Genomic DNA, 21,679 nt, shown 5'->3' on the forward strand with positions numbered 1-21,679 from the left:
GTCTACCTGCGTACATACAAGAACATACAATCAGATCTCCATAGATACAGATATACACATTTTATATGCAAATCTCCTGAGCTTCTTTCACATGGGCTGTTTTTTAATACTCTTTCTACTATATTCTATTTGCGTTTTATTTTTTATTTTATTAGTTCTTGTTAATAGTCCATTTGCTGTTTGGTCTGTTTAGCACACTGCTCAAAAAAAATAAAGGAAACACTCAAATGACATCCCAGATCTGAATGAATGAATTATTCACATTGAATACTTTGTTCTATACAAAGTTGAATGTGCTGACAACAAAATCACACAAAAATCATCAATGGAAATCAAATTTATTAACCAATGGAGGCCTGGATTTGGAGTCACACACAAAATTAAAGTGGAAAAACACACTACAGGCTGATCCAACTTTGATGTGATGTCCTTAAAACAAGTCAAAATGAGGCTCAGTATTGTATGTGGCCTCCACGTGCCCTAAAGGGCATGCTCCTGATGAGGTGGCTCCTGAGGGATCTCCTCCCAGACCTGGACTAAAGCATCTGCCAACTCCTGGACAGTCTGTGGTGCAACGTGGCGTTGGTGGATGGAGCGAGACATGATGTCCCAGATGTGCTCAATCGGATTCAGGTCTGGGGAACGGGCGGGCCAGTCCATAGCTTCAATGCCTTCATCTTGCAGGAACTGCTGACACTCCAGCCACATGAGGTCTAGCATTGTCCTGCATTAGGAGGAACCCAGGGCCAACCGCACTAGCATATGGTCTCACAAGGGGTCTGAGGATCTCATCTCTGTACCTAATGACAGTCAGGCTACCTCTGGCGAGCACATGGAGGCTGTGCGGCCCTAGAAAGAAATGCCACCCCACACCATTACTGACCCACTGCCAAACCGGTCATGCTGAAGGATGTTGCAGGCAGCAGATCGCTCTCCACAGTGTCTCCAGACTCTGTCACATCTGTCACATGTGCTCAGTGTGAACCTGCTTTCATCTATGAAGAGCACAGGGCGCCAGTGGCGATTTTGCCAATCCTGGTGTTCTCTGGCAAATGCCAAGCGTCCTGCACAGTGTTGGGCTGTGAGAACAACCCCCTTCTGTGCACGTTGGGCCCTCATACCATCCTCATGGAGTCGATTTCTAACCATTTGTGCAGACACATGCACATTTGTGGCCTGCTGGAGGTCCTGTTCCTCCTTGCACAAAGGCAGAGGTAGCGGTCCTGCTGCTGGGTTGTTGCCCTCCTACGGCCTCCTCCACGTCTCCTGGTAGCGCCTCCAGTCTCTGGACACTACGCTGACAGACACAGCAAACCTTCTTGCCACAGCTCACATTGATGTGCCATCCTGGATGAGCTGCACTACCTGAGCCAGTTGTGTGGGTTGTAGAGTCCGTCTCAAGCTACCACGAGTGTGAAAGCACCACCAACATTCAAAAGTGACCAAAACATCAGTCAGAAAGCATAGGTACTGAGAAGTGGTCTGTGGTCCCCACCTACAGAACCACTCTTTTATTGAGTGTGTCTTGCTAATTGCCAATAATTTCCACCTGTTGTCTATTCCATTTGCACAACAGCATGTGAAATTGATTGTAAGCCAGTGTTGATTCCTAAGTGGACAGTTCGATTTCACAGAAGTTCGATTTACTTGAAGTTATATTGTGTTGTTTAAGTGTTCCCTTTATTTTTTTGAGCAGTGTATGTTACATGTCATACATGAACCACTCACCAAGAAAAAAAAGTTCTTGTATTTGTAACATACTCGGAAAAATTGTGATTCTGATATTTTTTTCCACCAAAAGAAATATTTGTGTATCCATTTTTAGTTCATATAAAGCAGAACTAAGTATAGTTTGCTATAAGTACTTTGCAGGCAATGGCTCTTCTTGAAGGTGCTATCATACTCAGGTCATGTAATGCATTTTAATGCCTCACAATCATTCTTGAGCTGAGCTGTACAAAAGAGGGCTTCTTTCCTAAATTCAGAACCAATACACTTAACACTCATATACATATACCTTCACAGCCTCTTCATCCCATCAGTTGTCAACTGGAAATAACTACATTTTTGTGAAAGACTTAAGCAATTAGGAAATAATACACACATGTATATTGCAATCATGTAGGTCATTTGGAATAGCAATGTGGTTAATGTCAGGCAGGCAATACTATTCATGAAGCATACTATGTTTATTATCTCTTCAGTTAATGACATGCCTTCAAAATTCCTTCTCTGTCTCTCCTTCAGCAACGCAGGCAATAATTACTGCACCAGCAGGGCCCAAAAATCTGGAAGTGAAATCCTATGGGCTCAAGCATTTGTGCATGGTCAACAAAAGTGTCAGACTCTGCAATCATGCCTGTTAATTCCCATCCATCCATCCATCCATCCATCCATCCATCCATCCATCCATCCATGTTTAGTTTTGTGAGTTGAATTTAGAGTTCTCTGAGCTAAGACTTCTCTGATGAAAGGTTTCTATTCACCCTGTAAATTCAAATGGTTCCCAGGGTAATAGTGTGCTGTTCCGTGCTGGCACAGACACACAAGACCGCTTATGGTTTCTTTTTCCATTGCTGTGCTTCTAAATCAGAATCAGAAACAACGTCATGTAGCATGTGACAAATCCGGAAGACATTAATGAGTGGCAATTCTTCCTTATTGCAAATTGTCTGCTAATATCTACACACGCAGCCCCATTACAAAACACATCTGATTTCTGCCGTCACTGCCAACACCAGTCTCTCAACATTGTGCGCTCAGATTCTTCATCCTCTGATAAAGTTTTATTTGAGCATCAGTTACTGAAAACAAGTCTGTACTGGTGGGTGTCATATGTAGCCCAACAGTGCACAGCTCAAAGCACCACACAACAATTATATTTTTTTAAATTTGTCACTTCAAAACCAGAATTTTGAAAGTGTGATACCAATCTTTATGCTCTGAGTCAGTGTTTTTAAGCATTGGTTAGCTATAACAAAGCCTGTGCTGTTAGCTTAGCCCAGCAGGCTACAGCTTAAACACTACAAAAAAGGTTCAATTTTGTCTTTCTGTTCCTCCAACACCAGCCGCTTGACTTTGCTTCCTCAGATTTGAGTCATGACCATCTCAACTTGCATTAAAAAAGTTTCTGTTTTCAGAATCTATCCCTTTCTGTGGTCAGCAGAGCTGGTAGAATGATGGCACTTATTTATTTGGAGTACAGGCGAGTATATTATATTACATTAATCCAATGAATATTTCTGTGGGCGTGAGCATGGGAGCTAACCATGTAGAGAAAACTGCACTGAGCCCAGTCTGAAAGTGTTGCGTGCTGAACTATGTCCATGTGGAAATACCACTGGAGCAATTACTCCCTGTGCTCAGAACAGTTAGGCCCTACAATGGCCTCTTTTTGAGCTACATTCAGTGACTAACTTGGTGCTCTCTAGACTAGTATTCCTCTTCTAGTCTAACTGGATAAGCACTGAAGCTATGACTGGGGGTTCATGAGGGTGATTGTAATGGGCTGTAGTGTAGACCAAGCACATACACACACCCTACAGCAATAGCATTATTAGATAAGCATAAAAAATGAACATAGACACACCAACCAATTACCCATTTTATATACCTAGTGCTGGTGCACGCAGCATATGTTGCACAGAGAGAACACACAACACAAAGAGGGTATACAACACACCCTCAACGAATCACAGAATATTATAACGATAAAGGAAAGTTCTGGACAAATCAAGCAGTTTTCAGCTTGGTAATTTTGTTCTGCTATAGGTGAGGACATGTTGATGTTTGGAGGGAGAAGTTACAACAAGATGAAGTTGGTATGAAAGGGCATGTGTATGTGGATGCCACGATTGGATTAGCAGCATATTGGCAGCCATATCAATCAGAGCTGAATCAGCACCAACAGGAAGCAGTAGTCTTATTCAACACAGATTTCCTGTGTCTGTAATCATGGTAACCTCAGCCTCCTCTTAGCCACTCCAAGACCAGCCTCAACCCAAAATCACAGTCACTTACCACACTCACACACAAAATAAATGATGATGAATAAATTAATACACACACGTGTCAACCTACAGCATGTCAAACTGGCCATTATTTATTCAAAGTATACAAAAAAAAAAAACTTGAGCAGTAAATTATAGGCACTTGTGGTGGACCTTGAAATATTACATGAATATTTGAAATATTCAAAATGTAAATGTCCCCAGGAGCTAGGTCTTTTAAACCTACCTATCTGCTTGAACTGAACACCTGGCATCTTTTTTTTGTCTTTTTAAGTTCAGTAAGGCATGAATTTCTGAGCTGCTAAGCTAATGTTAGGTGTTTATATTGGTTGAACTGCAGCAGAAATGCAACTAATGTGTTTGCTGGTATAACTGGTGTAGAACTGTGTAGAATTGAGGTGTACCCATTGTGTCATAGATTGTTGTTTGGGTAGGAGAGTCAGAGTGCACATAATGACTGTAGTGCAGAACATTGTGAAATGGGCTAACATTAACAGCAAATGAAAAGAGACAGTGACCATTATATTCACAAACTGATCCAAAGTCTATAATTTCATTGATAACTGATAACTTATCATTAAAATCATTAGAAAAAAAATAATAATCAATGGTTTCTTTTCCCCTATAGAGGCAAACAGTTCACAGGGTCACACTGTGCAGTTTCATGTTGGCGCACACTCCTGAGACCAGTTATCATTTCCATCTGCTTTGCTGCTGAATCAGAATCAGGAAGCACTGACATAAACTACACAAAAGAGTGGCTAACTACATACTAAACTGCTATTCTCTAAACAGCAGTGTTATTACAGAGCGCATCAGTTCCTGAAACCATGTCTGTACTGTGGTGGATAAAGGCATGTTTACCACCTTAGACACATTTATGATCACCTGTTGAGATTTTTCAGAGGTGAATGTGTTTTGGAACAATGTAACTAAAATTATTTCATCACCACCAGATTTTCCAATCGACCCAGCTTTACTATCACAGAGAGAATAGATACAGTGTTGTGAAAAGTATGAGGCCCCACCTGATTTCTTCATTTTTGGTCAGATTGAAATGTTTCAGATAATCTGAATAATTTTAATATAAAATGAAGACAATAAATGGCATTTCCAATTATTAAGGAATAAGATTTCACAACCTGTCATGCATGTGAAAAAGTAACTTTAATAGTAAAGTTATTAACTGGTTGCCCCATCCAGTATCGTGCTGTAACAACTGCAGTTAACATTTGCAGTAACTTGCAGTGAGTCCTTTACATCGCTGTGCAGGAGTTCCAAGTTTTCTCCATTTCTGGATAATGACTCTCACTGAGGTTCACTGGAGTCCCAGAGCCTTAACAATGGCTTTATAACCCTTTCCAGATTAGTAGATTTCAATGACTTTGTTTCACATCTGTATTTGAATCTCCTTAGAATGAGGCACCATGTGCTGCTTTTGATACCTTCCATCTTTCTTCACACTGCCAGACAGGTTCTATTTAAGTTATGTTCACATTCAACAGGTATAGGCAGTAAATTATTTAGTAACTAAGCAGGCAAATAGTGTTTTTTTTTTTTTTTTTTTTTTTTTTTTACACAGGGCAGGGTAAGGCTACACAGCTTTTTTCTTGAATAAAGGAAAGCACTATTTAAATTGTTTTCTTGGGTTATCTTTGTCCAATTACAAAAGTAGTATGATTATCTAAAACATTCATGTGTGACAAATATGTAAAAACAGAAGAAATGGGGAAGGGGCAAATCACAGCAATTAAATTAAAAAATGCAAAAAATAACTTCAAGGATTTTAACAGCGCAGATCCTGAATATTTCAGCATTTTGAAGTATTTCAGGTCCAACCCTAGTTTGACGATGATTCATTCAACGATGGTATTCCCACAATTAAACACTGGGTGTCAAACATATTAACATATATTTTTATTAAGAATTATCCTTGGCTAAAGCTTATCTAGCTAAACCATCTACACTGAGGATGTGGATGAATGAAATTGAAGTGAAAAACTACTTTTAATGTAACAGTCAACATTTCATTCAGGAGTCAGTTTTTTTTATTTACTTTTTAAAAAGCTGTACAATGTGTAATTATGGAATGGTGATGGGAATGGGTTTAGAGGGGGGTGAGGCATAAAAATTTAATAGAAATACAACAACCTATCCTCACACTCCACCACCCACAGGCTGATCAAATTACTTTTTGGGTTAGTAATGTCTAAAATAAAAGTAAAACAATTGTTACACAACAGAATTACAGAATTATCCTATGTTAACTGGCCAAAATTTATGGGGAAATTGCATTAGACAAGTTTTCCCACACACAAATCTTATACAGCAGTATACTTTCAAAATTTTGTGTTTGCTTGTTAGAATTCTAACACGCATTCAAAATTACACTGCAAGGTTATTATAGTTACGTAAAACTACCAATGAAAAATAGGTGCTTTCTAACTAATCAAAATAAAACATCAGTTCTCAAAAGCATGAAACCAATCAAAACTATGTCTACTGCAAAACTGACAAAAAAAAATCAAATTACTAAAACTGAAACTAAAAAAAAAAAAAACTACTTATCAGAAAGTAATACAACTATTACTGCATACTTAAATCTAACACAAACTGAAATCAAAACAAAAAAGTAAATAAAAAACTAAATGAAAAATTTTAAAATGTAATAACCCTCGTACAGTCAAACATTTTATGTAAAACTACCCAATATCAGATTCAATCACTAGAACACTGCCTCCTGCTTTAATGAACTGTTGTGAAATTACACTGTGCATGTGACTGTGTGTGTCTGTACACACGCTTTTGCTATGCAGAGTGACAAGCAGTTAAGGTTGCAGAGGTCAGAAGTGTGATGTGCTGACTCACAGGTTCACCCCAGGGCAAGGACAAATAGTAAACACTTCACTGAACAGAGCTTTTAATAAAATACGCACACTCTTCAAATTTTTTCCTCGGAATATGGGCATCACAGTTTTCAGAATATTGGTAAACTATACAGGAATCCTCACGCTTTTCCTTTGTTATGGTTCTCTCTCCACCTCCCCTCTCTCTCTCTCTCTCTCTCTCTCTCTCTCTCTGATGTAGCACAGATTCTCTGCAAGCTATTTGGTCTGTGCATGCTGGCAAATCAAAGGGTAGATTTCCGGCAGCATAAAGACCCAGATTACCCAGTTACTGTTGATCTGATTACAAATGTCCAGCGGCTGTATGTTCTCCATCCACTCAACTCAAGCCTGCACACAGGATTCTGGCTTTTCTTTAATTTTGAAAAAGAAAAAGAAAAAAAAAAAAAAACACACACATACACAGACTCACTCATAAACATACAAACACACATGGCAGCCAAAGAGAAAAACAGAGGGAGCTGAAAGTTTGGGTTGCTGATGTCACAGAAAAAGAAAAAGAGAGAGAAACAGGGGGAAAAAAGAGATAGAAAGAGAGAGAGAGAGAGAGAGAGAGAGAGAGAGAGAGAGAGAGAGAGAGATTGATATGAATATGAATCAAAGAGGGGTGCTAATGACACAGACACACACTGACAGACACACACAGACACCCCCCTACCAAGCAATCTTTAGATTTCTAATGAACTTCAAAAGGCTTGAGGATGTTTTTACAGGAATATACTCAGCTGCTCATTGGAACTGCAAAAACAAACCATATCAATTATCTCATTAATCATTCCCACACATACCATCAAGACTGTGAGCACAACCAAAAAGCTGTCTGCTAAACTTGACCCACAAAATCAAACATGAAAGACTTGAAACTATAAAGACATTCCACATTACACTCATAACTGTGCCCTATACACTTTTAGTCAAAGAGATCCTCATACTTTTTCGCTTATGTTAAGTTTACTTATATGAGCCCAAGCTTTCAGTCTGCCAAATGCCTTGTCTGACACAAGATTAGAGTTACCTAGACACATCTTGAGCTAAATCTTTAGTAGGGCTGGAAGAATCCACAAATATGACTTACTTTTTTTCAGTTTCTGGCTTAGCTCCAAACTCTGTCTCTCAGGAGTCAATATACCAGTGCATAATTTGTCCAAATGTCATTTGCAATTTTCCAAAGGCTCCTACTAAACTGAGAGCCTTTGTGAAGAAAGAAAGAAAAAAAACATCTGTAACAAATACTTGTTTGGAGATTACATGCGAGTCCAGAGCAGCAGAGCCCCCTGACCCCAAGCTATAAGGCATACACACACACACACGAACCATATTAAAGTTTCCAATCATTGGAATGTGATTGCTCCAGCAGTAGTGGCTGCACAGGAAAATATTCAGCATTAGCACTCAAACCCATGTGTTACAGAGCTTTACTGCTGCAGTCTATATAATCAGCTTTAATTGGTTCCCTTCAGACAGGCTTCTACAGAACCATATGGCCTTTTGAGTGCAGTAGCTACCATGTTCTGTGTTGCCCTACTGCATGGGTGGCGCAGGTAACCACTGACTGCTTCTGAAAAAATAAATCCACCTTAAACACCTCACACACTCCATTTCTCAATAGCAAAATATTTATGGCTGTATCCAGCTACAATAACAAATATTTCAGTGAGGGAAGTGGTGTCAACCTGTTGGCCTGCTGGGAGTAGCTGCTGAAACAGGGAGCTAGCTTGCTAGGAGTGAATGTATGAAAAGTATGTACACAGAGCAAAAAAATGACAGACTACATATACCAGAGGCTGATGTCAGTAGAGCTCTGAGAGATATACACGTTAATTTAGAGGATCCTTTAGTACAACTGCCTTTCTCCAGCTCCAGACAGTGGTCTTTCTCCTTCTCCCTGACCCTGCATCATACCTTGCCTCTCAACTGCTCCAATGCCACTCCTGCCTCTGCCCCTTTTCCTTCTCCTAGGAGAGCACAGCTTGCTAATGGCAGCTCTTGGCTTTGCCTTGCAGATTCCAGTCATTCGAACACAGCAGTTGTGATTTCAGAGCACACTTTAGGCACTTGATTGCGGTACCAACAATGATGAGATCCTTTGTTCTTGGGGTTCTCAAATAGCCTATCCTTTTAGCTGATGCCAGCATCTGTATTTTCTCCCTCTCCTCATAGCTTTTGAATATGTAGATCAAACTCCAACTATTTGAATTATGGAGATCTGATTGAAGTTTAATGTTTTGTTTGGTTATGGAATTTATCTGATGCTAAGTATTAGAACTACTGCAGTAATGAAGTAATGTAATGACAGCTCAGTGCTGCCTGCCTAAACAGCCACCATAAACTAGCACAGAAGCAAGATCACAGAGGCTTTATCTTTGTCACACATGCACAAGCGCATACATACATTAAAGAAATATTTTATCTGCATACTGATGCACAATTTTGTGGGTAGCTGTAGCTCAGCCTTGCTGCACAGCGTTTGACTATCGGAGCATTTGGAAACACATAATCCACACTAACCACTATACCAAACTGTGATGGACAGCAGTTCACTTAAAAATTTTTTATTTTTATTTTTATCAATTATTCTATTTTTCTCATAACTACAGTTTAGAAAGAGTTTTGGGGGTGGTGGTTGGGGGTAGGGAGTGGCCATTGTGAAAAATATTTTTAAAAAGTCTATGTCTGCGTGCATGTGATATGAAAGTCACTGACCTGAACACCATCCTTCAGCTTAAGGATGCACTCCATGGTGTTTATGGTAATGACCACCGGTTCCGAGCCCAGTTTTGTCCATGGCACATGAATTCGCAGCTCGTGTATGTGCCCACTCAGGAAGGTGAAAGGAAGCTTCAGCTCCTGCACCACATACACCACACCACACCAAAAAAAAAAAAAAAAAAAAAAAAAAAAAAAAAAAAAAACCACATACAGACATGCATGCACATACACACAGAAAACAACAGACCATAAGTTATAGCATTGTGCTGTGCATAAGAACAAGAGATAAAAGGCGAGAAAAATGCCAGCTGAGAGAAAGCATGCTGTTTCTTATTAAATTAAAGGCCTCTTAAAATTAATTATAGTGTGGTGGATTTGTGTTGTTTGAAAGAGCACAAGGAGAGTAATTTATGCAGCTGGCTGAGAGCTGCTTTAGGACAGGAACTTGCTCTCAGAGAGACAAGCTCCACACACAGTGCTGCAGGTCCCACACCCTTGCTAGCCAAAAACTCCCAATTAAACCCACACTGAAGGAAGCACTTGCATGAATTTATAGCTTGTCTGTGCAAGAACCCAAAGTCTTTCACTCTTACTCCTCTTATGAAAATCCCCAATGATCCCTATGCAGATTACACACAGCATCCACTCTGCAGGCTATAAAGATGCCCTCTGAAGTTTCAACAAAACTGTTGTCATGATTTCAGGATCGCATTAGTAGCAGACTTACAAACAAGAGCTTTACTCTCAGTGTGGGAGGATACAAGCTGCTTTCAATAAGTGGCTCCATCACTCTGTGTGTGTGTGTACATGTGTGTCTCTCAGAGCACTAAGAGCAACTTGGGCCACTCTTGGGAAGCAAAACATTCTCACAACATGGCAGAGTGATTGGTTCCAGATATTACAAATGCAAAAGCCACTGTACCCCAAATAACAAAGCAAAGCAAATATTCTAGCAAATCCATCTAAGTAGGCCTCATGTCAGCTGACAGATAGAGAACAGGGAAGGAATCTGACTGTGGTTTGAGATGAAAAGCTACTCCCCCGGCAGACGGGAGAGCCAGTGATCCCTGACAATACACGCACAGAGCAGAGTGCTTTTTTGCTGCTTAGACACAAACCAACATTTCAACTAAATTTCCCACAATGCACTGAAGGGCTTGAAGAGTGGATAAAAAGTACAAACAGTTAAAAAAGCTCAAAGACACACTGATATCTCAAGGGTACTCTGCTCAGGAATCAAAATTGTATGTTTTAAGTTCATGTAGAATAAAGAAAAACTCTGAAAATGTAGATGTCTACACCAAAAACTCAAAACTGCAGAAACACGTTGCAAATTACACCATAAGAGAGTGACAGTTACAGTTTTCAGTGTTAATAGAGGTTCTGTGTGGTTAACATTATAAATATTACTGATAAAATACATTTTGCTGCTGTCAAAAGAAAACCTCTCTCTATTTTTGTCTTTTTTTTTTTTTACATAATCTGAAAATGCATGTTACCTTTTACATTGTATGTACATCTCATGAAGAACGGACTTCTGTTTCCACTGACATTAAAAGTAAAGTAGGTTTTTCCTTCTGCTGTAAAGTTACCATTTTGGAGATACAAGGCTTTGTTCCAACAACAGCTTTGCACAACAAAGTTTTGCAAAAACATAAGAGAGAACACAATGCCTCTTAAATTTAACTACAGAACTTAGCTTGCAAAAAAATAGGTGCATAATAGAACTGACAATGAAGTATTGAAAATGACCTATGAAACTACTGCTTTTTAAGATTAAAAAAACAAGCCAAGCAAGTCTCACCTGCTCTAAGACGTCCAATTTGAGGTCCAGCTTGCTGAGCACCACATCCCCCCCCCATAGTGAGAGCTGGAGATCAGATGGCTTCAAATTCTTAATGTACCGATTCACATAGCTCATCAACAGAGGAGTGACATAGGACTCCAGCATCCTGAATGCTCCTTAACCCTGTGTATAAAGATAAGCCATCAGCTTAAACTTTCCTTATTTCACCTGAATGACAGTAGTGAACCAAAGAAAATTCATCTTGGTGTGCCATTCAGTTCCAGGTTGTATTAGGCCAATAAAAAAAAGTATATGGCTACTGACAGCTTTTACTACTTAGCTAAAATAAAAAGTTACTGAAAAATGCAACTCCTAGAACAATGCTGCTTGGTATAACGAACACATTGTATAAAGTCTGTATGAGTCAAAAGTAACGAAATGTGGAATGTATAGATATTTAGTAGGAGACTGCCATTAAGGCCAGTGCAACAAAGCAAGAGGAACTACATGAATGCTTTATAGAGTAAATGACACTTTAAATGAAACGCATTACGCACATTTTCATTAACATGCTAGTTAGGTTTTGAGCATGCAACGTAGCTTAAAGATTGTAAATTAGAGCTTAACCGTATTTTGGAACTAATTAAGAATAGGTGTGATAGGACAAAACGATTCTGTGCTTTAACGGTGTTTAATAACACTAACACTGCTCCGTTGAGGTGTACTGGTCAACCTCTTGAGGTGAATAGCACTTCGGTGAACCTATCCAGCTATGGTCTTAATGTTGATTATGTAAGCATTTACGAACTGCTAAATATACGTAGAATGTGTTTCAATACAGCTACAGCGTTAATAAACAGATAAACAACGTGTTCGTAATAACTACTAATGCCACTTTTTATGTCAGTAAGTCACACGTCATAACTAGCTATACAGCTACTCAACTAGCTCCCGATGCTATTAGCTACGTAGGTTAGCTATGTTTCTGTAGTCGTTTCCCGATTATTCATTAAATAGTTATGTTAACTCAGATCACCAGAACATTTAAGGCTTTGTGAAAATTGGTACATAATACAGGTAGTCTAAAGCCAAATCAGAAAACAAAACAGCTGGTAGCCCCACAAGCGGCTGTTTGCTTTCCAAACAAACCGTAGCTTGGGCGAACGTTGCGTCACCGTGAAACGACAAGTCAACAAATCTTTTCAAGTAACCACCACTTGCACTACTTTTTCGGAGTAGTTAAGAGCGTGTCTAACCCATCGAGTTAGCTAAGTTCCCTAGTTACATTAGCATTTGGGATAACGGTGCTGGATAACTTAGCTAACTAGCCCGGTTAGCTATTCAGCAAGATAGCGTTGGCATATGTAACTAGCCGTCGGGATGTCGACGCAAAAGCAAATACCTTCTGCGCATTCCGATTAACCACAGTTTTAGCACACTTGTTTGTCTTACGCTAACGCAGACGATTCAGTCAGATATCTCAGCTCCACTTAGATTCATGGCTTTAGCTTTCACAGTCCAAACGTCAATATCGCACCTTCCGCATCCAAAATGATGACTTCCGCTAAAAGAATTGACATCACTTCCCTTAAACGAGCTTCTTGAAACTTGCATTAATAGCTGGCGCCTGACTGAGAAAAACGTGCAACATTATGCATCTAATGCACTGCTTTTTGTTGGGGACTGATAAAGCGGAAAGAAACCAGATATGGCTGGGCTTAAGGTTTGAAGTTTGTTTAAAAAAAATCTCTAAACCAAAACTGTCACAAAAAGTATTCTACTTTCATGTTATAAATTCGTTAATATTACCATCAAAATTGGTTGTTTTATTTCGTCAAAAAAAGACATTACCTTTAGACTACGTGAGCTTGCATTAGTCTATCAACTACCTTTCAGGAAAAGTTGTTTCTTTTCCAGCAACCTTCCAGCACAAACTCAGAGGAATCATTTTCGGATATATCTCAGACAATGTGAAGCACGTGTGAAAAAATGTATGAAATTACCTATACTGTGGAATCTGGACTTTATTCAAGAAGTCTGGTTTCTTTCCGAAAACGAATTTTCATAAAAGACTATAACTCATTTCAGACATAAACTTGTGTTAAACACGAATCTGTAGGTTGAAAAAACAGAATAAAATATGACCGGGAAAAAAAACGCATTTGCCATTATCACAGGGTATTTCATCAGATAGTCAAAACGATCATAAATGGGGAATATTCTGTCTCGGAAACGTGTTTTGTAATCTCACAATACACTTTCACTCAGACAAATTGATACTGACGATGTATTTGGCATTTTTCCAAAATATGTGTTCGTGTCCCTGAAAGTCAGCGAGATCACGACAGAAAAGGAAAGGTCGGGTGAGCAAAGAAAACAGCAAGGTAGCACAATATGAAGCATTGCCCCGTGGCTATTTATTTCTGTTCAATTTCTCTCCCTTTGAGATTAGTATGGGAAACATTTAGGTTATTTCAATACGGGCCTGTTGTTGAGAATAATTTAGAATTTGAACCCGTTCCAAGAGTGACTATTTCCCGCTTCAAGCTATTTTGAGCTGGCCTGTTCCTTTAATGTGTTAAACTGCCTCATCTATTACATTTTCACATAAGTTTGCTCTAAACATAGGCAAGTTTACGAAAATACGATGAGCCCCACATTAATTAAATAACATACGTGCAAACTGATTTAGGCGAGAGTGAATTACAACTCATGTCTGGCATGTGTTCCACACATATTGGTTTTCTTTTTATCTTTTTCTTGACTAAGCCTGTCTTATTCTGTTAACTTACCATAACACTTTAAAACAGCGGTCGCATAGGTCATGGAACAGTTCAGCCTACACATCTTTCAGGCTTTCCTCCGATGGTCTTATGTATTGTAAACATAATGTGTGTTACCCTTTTTTGAACAACAGCCATGACAATAACAATAATAATAAAAGATCCGTTGGTTTTAATTGCAACTCTTATTAGTTGTTTCAAGTGACAAGTGGTAGCATGTTCTCTTGAACATTTTTAGGGCCACTGTAGGGTTTATTATAATAGAGGAATGATTATTACACCATTCACGATATTAGGGTTATAATTACCTATGGAACATCATCAACTCTGCTTGGGAAATGTATGTGCTCAAAGAATAGTACGAAATTATTTGTCTGACTAACATTATCAGAAAAAAATCAGCATGAGTATCACACTTAAGCGTAGTCTGTGGATAAACAGTAAACCTATATTAGGCTACTCCTTATCTCACCTTATTTTCTTCAACCAATATTCGAAAACTCGGTGGTTTGTCGCTGTGTTTTAAAAGTCAAGGTGGACTAAATTCGTGGGCTTTATATACATTTTCCCAAGATAAGACGATGCAGACAGTTCCAACACACAATTAACATAAAATGAGATAAAATACAATAAAATAAAGAGTTATCTGAATTTCTTTAATTCAATTGTGGATGTTGGTTCCACAGGAATAGTTTATATTTTATCCATGCAGTTATTGGAAGACCAAGTTGTTTAATTTTGGTCATAATTCTGATAAGAGTTTTCCAGAATCTATTATGATTTAATAATCGATTTACGTTTTTCACTTAAAATGTCGAATTAATAGAATTAGGTGCCTATAAATATCGAAGGATCCAGAATTAAGGCAGGATCTTGGATTTGACAATAAACTACAGGCATAGGAATGATCAGAATACGAGAATAAGCGAAAGGCTAAATCTAATCTTGTAATTGACCTTAAAATATAACTATGACAGAAACAGAAAAAAATACCAAAACAACAGTGGTAATAATAATAATGATAATAATAAGCATGCATATTTTTATTTTAGTTTGTAGCTCATTATAGGTAAAAAGGCTTGCAAACGCATGAAATATATGCTTATATTGTAGCATAAAAATAATAATAATAATAATAAGAAGAAGAAGAAGAAGAAGAAGAATTTTTGTGGTAATATTTTAAAATAATGAAGATCTTTTTCTTTTGAGAGTTTCAGTCAGGCCTTAGGACCTCTTATGACCACCAAAGCGATGTATTGTGATAAATAAGTTCACTAATTTTATTCCTTTAAATATTGTCTACTTTTGTCCACAGGTCTTGCGATATAAAACAAGAAGCAAGTTTAGTGCGTAGCCTAGAGTGGACAATATTTGAAAATTGAGACAGACAGACAGACAGACAGACAGACAGACAGACAGACAGAATTAAATAAGAAAAAAATCGTATAATTAGGCCAAACAATCCCGTGCCAAGAAAAGATTACCGCCTCACATTCATTATTTTATTTCTACAATGCAGTTTACAAACTTCCACATTTGAACACAATTCGCAACACGTCTGAATGCAGATACAGAGGTAATAAAAAACGAAAGAAGGAAATACAAATGGGGAAAAAAACACTAGATTATATACAAAAGTCCAGAGAGTTGCCGCAGCGAAACGCAGCTTGTAAGTTTGTCCCCTGCTTTGGGTGCTTTCTGCCCTTAGGTCACAAGACCTCCCCGTGAGATCTGTTCACAATCATTTCACAGCTGAACTTGTCGCTGTTGACAAGTTTGTTTGTCCGTTCGGTATTTGGTTTGTTTTAGCTTTCTAGTCCATGCAGCTAGTAGTCCCGGTGGGGTGTATGTGTCAAACTATGCCGTCGCAGGTCACAGTTGCGCCGAAACACCTTTCCGCAGCGCTCACAGGAGTAGGGCTTGATGTCTGTATGGGTGAGAAGGTGAGTTTTCAGGTTACTTCTTTGATTAAAGGTTCTTCCGCATGTGGGGCATTTGTGAGGAGACTCCTGTTTAGATTTGAAGCAAGCAAATGATTATTCCCTTTAGGTTTTAATCGTAGGTGTTTAATTTTAAAGTTGCCTTATTTTAGGACTGTTGTTACTTTACATAGACGACTAAACCAGTAGAACTCAGACAGCACTTAATTACGATAACACAATCTTTCCAAATAATGAAATACATTACAGCCATGCCCAGCAAGAGTTTACTGTATCGGTTGAATTTGCCCAAACCGATGTTTAGTTTTTTTCTATATCATCCAATAACACTCAAATAAACCCTTGCACAATGCGCATGCACTGTTAAGGCTACTACTTAGCCTAATTATTACACGTCATGTTGAAAAAAGAAGAAAAATAAACAAAAAGCAGGTAAATTATAGTTTTGCAAATTGTTAAAAAGGGGCAATTTCTCACCTGCATATGCAACGTTTTATGAACAGCCAAAGTCCTCGACTGACAAAATCCTTTTCCACACTCCTGACATTTGAAAGGTTTCTCCTTGGAGTGGATGTATCTGAAATCAGAACCAACAAGCAGGAACACGAGTTAGTTACCGTCGGTGACAACCTGTGTATTTTCGCATAGTCGCAGGTCGACGTTTGAAGACTTATACACACACAGGTTATGTCTGATAGGGCTTTAGTGTCCACAGACAGTCCTGCTCACGATGCAAATCACTGTAACACAATGTGCTCGGAATATAAACCATAACTTTATAACTATTGATTTTGCCGGACAGAATGGTGCGTGCTGTTGAGTGAACGTGATCACGATGACATAAATGGGAGAAAGATCTAAGAGTTTAAGTTCTCTCCTCTGCGGTTAAAAAGCGAAGTTATTTAGTTATATGTTAGTACATACCGGTGATCACGTAGGTGGTCCTGTCTCCTAAAGGCCTTATGGCAGATATCGCAGGTGTAAGGTCTCTCATCTGTGTGGGTGCGCTCATGAATGAGCAAGTTGTAGGACTTGGTAAAATGCCTTCCACAAAACTTGCAAATAAATTCCTTTTTGGTCTTGGACGGGAGCCTGCCGCGCGGGGGCTTTCTGTCCGGTGAAAGTTTATTCAGCTCTGAGATCGCGCCGCCAAGACCAGCCGCCAGCTTCGACAGATCGCCAGCCTTTGGTGGGTCCTCTTGTGTAGCCGCAATGGCAAGGTTTGCAAAATCAAACCGGGGTCTGTCTTTGTGCAGAGCTGGAATAACGTGCGTTATCGCCCCTTGTTTTGGATGAAAGAGGTGGGCAGCAAACGGTAGGGCAGGGAGGGGGAATCGGGGATCAATGAGGCCCTGCGCCGCTGCCATCTCTGTGATAGTGGAGCGCAGTCCCTGCGTGTGAGGGTAGCCCAAAGTCCAGTGGTTCATGTGCATCGTCTGCACTGCACTGAGGCCATAGAGTCCTTGCAGGTGGTCGACGGCGGCGGGGAAGGTGTTGACCGCTTGCAGGAAGGAGTAGTTGGCGAGCTGTAGGGTCGGGTGTAGCGGGATTGGGGCCGGCAAAGTTTTACTTCCCATTTTCAGCAGCAGGCCTCAGAATAAAGATTCGATCTAACAACTTAATATCCAGTGGGTTCCTATTAAAAACAAACAAACAAACAATAGTTGTAATTAGTGTTGCAGTCCGGTACTCAAATCTGCGTACACCCAATTTGTTATAATTGCGATTTTATTTGTGTTGCCCCTGCAGTGTTTTCAGTTTGTAAAGTGAAAACAGGGAGATGGAAACGCAGGGAACTCTTAGGCAAAACCACAAAATGTATTAAATCAGCAATAAATTTAACCTGCCGAAGCATAACAAATATATGAACGGAACTTAAAACTCGTATGATATTAGGTTCCGGAAGCTCTCCCTTTGAATGCATTCAAGTCTAATCGACCTGTTTACAATGGCAGGTAGATACTGGCATAAAAACACGGAGGGAATCCCAGCGGTTTTGGCTGAGCACGGTGTGGAGCCAATCACAGACAGTGAATGACCCCATCTCTGAATGATCGCCGACCAAGCAGGCTTACTCACGTAAGGAAGAGCACGATTTGACCACTTTTACCATGCCTTACACTGGCCACCCCAGCATTAGGAATGAATGTTTAATTCGTTTTTCGCTTATCACCACTGTCACAACTTCTGACTGAAAACGATTACTGACTTCATCTGGTCCTGAAATGTATTACTGCATTAGTCAAGTGTTGTTGCAGTTCAGAGATAGTCTGAAGGTTACAAGCTGCTCAAATCAAGCCAAGTAATTTCAAGGTCTGGATTTTAGTATAAAAATGGACTTGTAAATATTCCAGCCTAGACGTTTAAAATAATGGTCTATATAAAATTATTACCGTTAAGATTGCAAATTACACAATGTCAGTGTAGTGTAACAGATGTCATAAAGATAACAAACTATTTTCGTAGGTGATGTTGTTAGACTTCGGATATTATATTTAATCTAGCCTTATAATTAGAAAGAAAACCTTTTGATGTGGTTGTAAATATAAGATACTGGATATATATCTTATATGGTCATAAATATAGATATGTTATATATATATATATATATATATATATATATATATAAAAAATACTGTAAGATACTACACGTTAAAGCACAATTGTCAGCAGTACTGACACAAGGTCGATAGGCTGTTGAATGACAAATGGTGCTATTATTGTTCCTGCAAATAATGCCTACAGGTGCAAGTACTGAACAACACCGTGCCTGTATTCATTTGAAAGCGTAGAATAACTGGCGTGAAATGTTGCATTCAATTAATCCTCCACCTTGTACTATGTACTCGACCGTCTTGTGTTTGTTGGTCAAAGAACTGGTGGAAAGCCTTAATTTTCACCTCTTACACATTGTGGCCACATTATGGAATAAGATAGCTACATTACAGGAGACAAATAGCCTAATTCGGATTCTTACCCCTCAGAAATGGATGTCAATGGTCGCGCTCAGCGAGTGCCGTTTCTCAGTAATCCACAATGACCAGAAAAAGACGACAAAGTTCGGTGTACCGCGAGTACAAGTCTTAGAAAATTGTCCATGTAAACTTCACACCCTGCCTTAGCTGGCGGGATGGTTTAAGCGTAATAACTCAACGTTTAAACATAAAAACACAATGTTCCTATGCACTGCAGGACGCGCACAGCCTTCGTGCTGTTGAGAGGTGTGTGAGTTCTTAGCCCTGTTGCCAGATTGCCTCAAATGCGAGCGAGGGGCAACGGGTCCAGCACTTTTCAGGGCTGCAGCTCTGGAGCGTTCAGCCCGCCCTCGACACGCCTCCACCCGCTAGCTACTCCAATGCTTTTCTCTGTTTATTTGTGTTTGGATAGCAACTAAGATTCCGGGGGACGTCGCACAGCTCAACACGCATCTGACACCCCAAATCTAAACTGTAACATTTTTGGACGATAGACAGTTTTCGGGAGACATTAAAGCACATCGGGGAAAATGTTTTAAGCCCAGTTCTTGCCTCAAAACCGTGGTCTAATGACCGAAATGAAACAAACATCCAAGCGTGTAATTATTGCATAAATTGCTGGCACGTGTTGGCCCTGCCATAAGCTGTTATTGTGTTGGTAGGATTCGCATTTCTCGTACACGCATTGCCATACAGGCTATGTTTTACATATTTTTAATAAACATTTGCAGTTATGAATTTAGTTTATGTATTTAAACAAGATTCTTTTATTAGGATCTTATATCTCTGTATTGACATCGCTAATTTTTAAATCAACAAGGAGCAGATTCTGAATCTGCCATTCCACTTACAATTTGGTCCTAACATTTCTAACCTCCTAGTGAGAGAGGGGAAAGGGAAAGCTTTTAAAAAGATATTAGTCAAAATATATTCCATAAAACCTGACTGACTGCAGCATATAGTCTATGTTTTTTCCAGTACATCGAAATGGACTGCTTTATGTTTTTTGTGGTATTGGTAGCAATCTTTTCTGAGTTTTCAATAATATCAAGATTCAAGTACATTCACATTTGAACACAGAAACAATACAATGTATTCAACACAGTGTGCTAAAATTTTGTTCAATATTGCAGAGAAAAATTGCTTTGTCTTTTTAATGGCACTAATGAACTAACAAGATTATTATTTGATTATATTAGCGCACGAAATTATTTGTTGCCATTTTTTTAAGAAAACGTACTTTTTTGCTACATAAATAGTCTTTTCTTTTATGGAAAACTGTACACATACAATAGACTGCAGGAAAACACGATTCATTTAAAACGACACAAGGGCTTATTATGGCCCGACACATATTATCATGACGTGATTTAGATGATTTTGCATCAGACCTGCCATGAGTTTTAAGTTAATGAGCATACTGATCCATTCATGACACACAACTTTGTTCTAAAGAACTTCAATATGTTGAAATAGCCTTAGGTAATGATACTTTTTCAGGTAAATTGGCAGCACGAAGAAAGCTGCACCAGTGACGTCAAATCAGTCCCCGTGAAGCAAGCAAATAGGATTTAGAGAAAGCTCTCTAATATACATTAAATAAATACAATGCAGTCTCTTGTTTGCCATCTTTACTTAATTTAGTAAAATAACGTGCTGTGATAAAACGTGCGTTTTCGTCTTAATACTTTAAATAGTCCTTATTCTTATATCGAGTACATTTTCAATAGTTGCCTATATTGCGAGATATATGGAAGATGTAGTCTACGTACAGTCCGAGCTCACCAGTAATCCAGCCTCAAGGCGCTCGTCCCCAGTAATAGGACTATTTTTTAACAGGTATACAGCGCCGCTTATCGGCCACAGAGGGATCACTAAAAATCTAGTCATAAAGCACAAATACAGTGGCATCGGTGAAGCTCAATGTTTAATAAGCACAAAGTAACAGAACGAACTCGAATATAATATATTTCAAATTTGTCTGTGTCACTAAGTAATGGAATTAGACAATAATAGATAACCCATATAGGCCATAATAATATAAGCATATATGTTTATTTGTCCATCTATGTAAAGTGCTAGAATAAAATAATAACATTTCTGGTGCAAAAGCAGAATAATTACAGAGTACTGTGCAGGATATTTAGAAGAATCTACTCAAATGACAGAAGAAAAATTAAATGGTAACACATTTCTAAAAATCATTGCATCCACTCAGTAAACACATTTAACAACAAAGTTTTAAAGTGAAACAATATTCATGATAAGATGAGGTGGGGGTTTGTGTACATTAAGGCCCATGACATAGTAAATAAGAAAACTGTTACCAGATTGCATCAGACCACTTCAAAAAATTCTTTAAATAAACCCTATGTTTTGCTTTCAGTGCTTTGGTATGTGTGTTTATTAAATGATCTGAATGAACATACAGACAGTGGGGTTAAAGACTCAAGTGTTTGCCATTCAAAATGGAAATAACCATTAAATAGACCTACACAGCATAATTTTGAGAATTATTGGCATTGATCTAAAATGACATGATTTTTCATTTTCGTTTTTACATTTTTCTG

At 38.8% G+C, this 21,679-nt stretch overlaps 2 protein-coding genes across 11 annotated transcripts in view; both read right to left on the reverse strand.

Moving 5' to 3' along the window:
* The window catches only part of LOC108442230 (vacuolar protein sorting-associated protein 13B), a 401,016-nt gene extending 388,058 nt beyond the window's left edge, over window positions 1-12,958 (reverse strand). For 8 of the 9 annotated variants that reach the window (XR_005129589.1, XM_037534077.1, XM_037534078.1 and 5 more), the window contains exons 1-3: window positions 12,864-12,958; window positions 11,430-11,594; window positions 9,620-9,763 (exon numbers count right to left, since the gene is read on the reverse strand). Coding sequence is in view for 8 of the 9 variants with exons in the window: in XM_037534077.1 (XP_037389974.1) it covers window positions 9,620-9,763; window positions 11,430-11,576 (291 nt within the window). In the remaining variant the exon portion in view is untranslated. Of the gene's footprint in view, window positions 1-9,619; window positions 9,764-11,429; window positions 11,595-12,813 lie in introns of all 9 variants that reach the window. The other variant, XM_037534075.1, reaches the window with a different exon arrangement.
* A 2,724-nt stretch (window positions 12,959-15,682) lies between these two features.
* Window positions 15,683-19,411, reverse strand: osr2 (odd-skipped related transciption factor 2). 2 transcript variants are annotated; one of them, XM_017722177.2, is made up of 4 exons: window positions 19,112-19,411; window positions 17,059-17,770; window positions 16,612-16,711; window positions 15,683-16,203 (listed from the first exon to the last, which is right to left on the reverse strand). In XM_017722177.2, the coding sequence occupies exons 2-4, from the start codon at window positions 17,709-17,711 to the stop codon at window positions 16,021-16,023; spliced, it is 936 nt and encodes a 311-aa protein (XP_017577666.1). In that variant the 5' UTR covers window positions 17,712-17,770; window positions 19,112-19,411; the 3' UTR covers window positions 15,683-16,020. The 2 variants fall into 2 exon arrangements, with proteins under 2 accessions (XP_017577666.1, XP_017577669.1); XM_017722180.2 differs by having other exon boundaries at window positions 15,683-16,121; window positions 19,112-19,409.
* Window positions 19,412-21,679: the final 2,268 nt, after the last annotated feature.

The sequence above is a fragment of the Pygocentrus nattereri genome, chromosome 24 (genome assembly GCF_015220715.1).
Source record: "Pygocentrus nattereri isolate fPygNat1 chromosome 24, fPygNat1.pri, whole genome shotgun sequence".
NCBI classification, from domain to species: Eukaryota; Metazoa; Chordata; class Actinopteri; order Characiformes; family Serrasalmidae; genus Pygocentrus; species Pygocentrus nattereri.

Coding starts and splice junctions, on each gene's coding strand:
- osr2 (XM_017722177.2), bottom strand. CDS start 17,711: ATGGGAAGTAAAACTTTGCCGGCCCCAATCCCGCTACACCCGACCCTA. Junction 16,712..17,058: donor GACCACCTACGTGATCACCG/GTATGTACTAAC, acceptor TTCTGATTTCAG/ATACATCCACTCCAAGGAGA. Junction 16,204..16,611: donor ATAAAACGTTGCATATGCAG/GTGAGAAATTGC, acceptor AAATCTAAACAG/GAGTCTCCTCACAAATGCCC.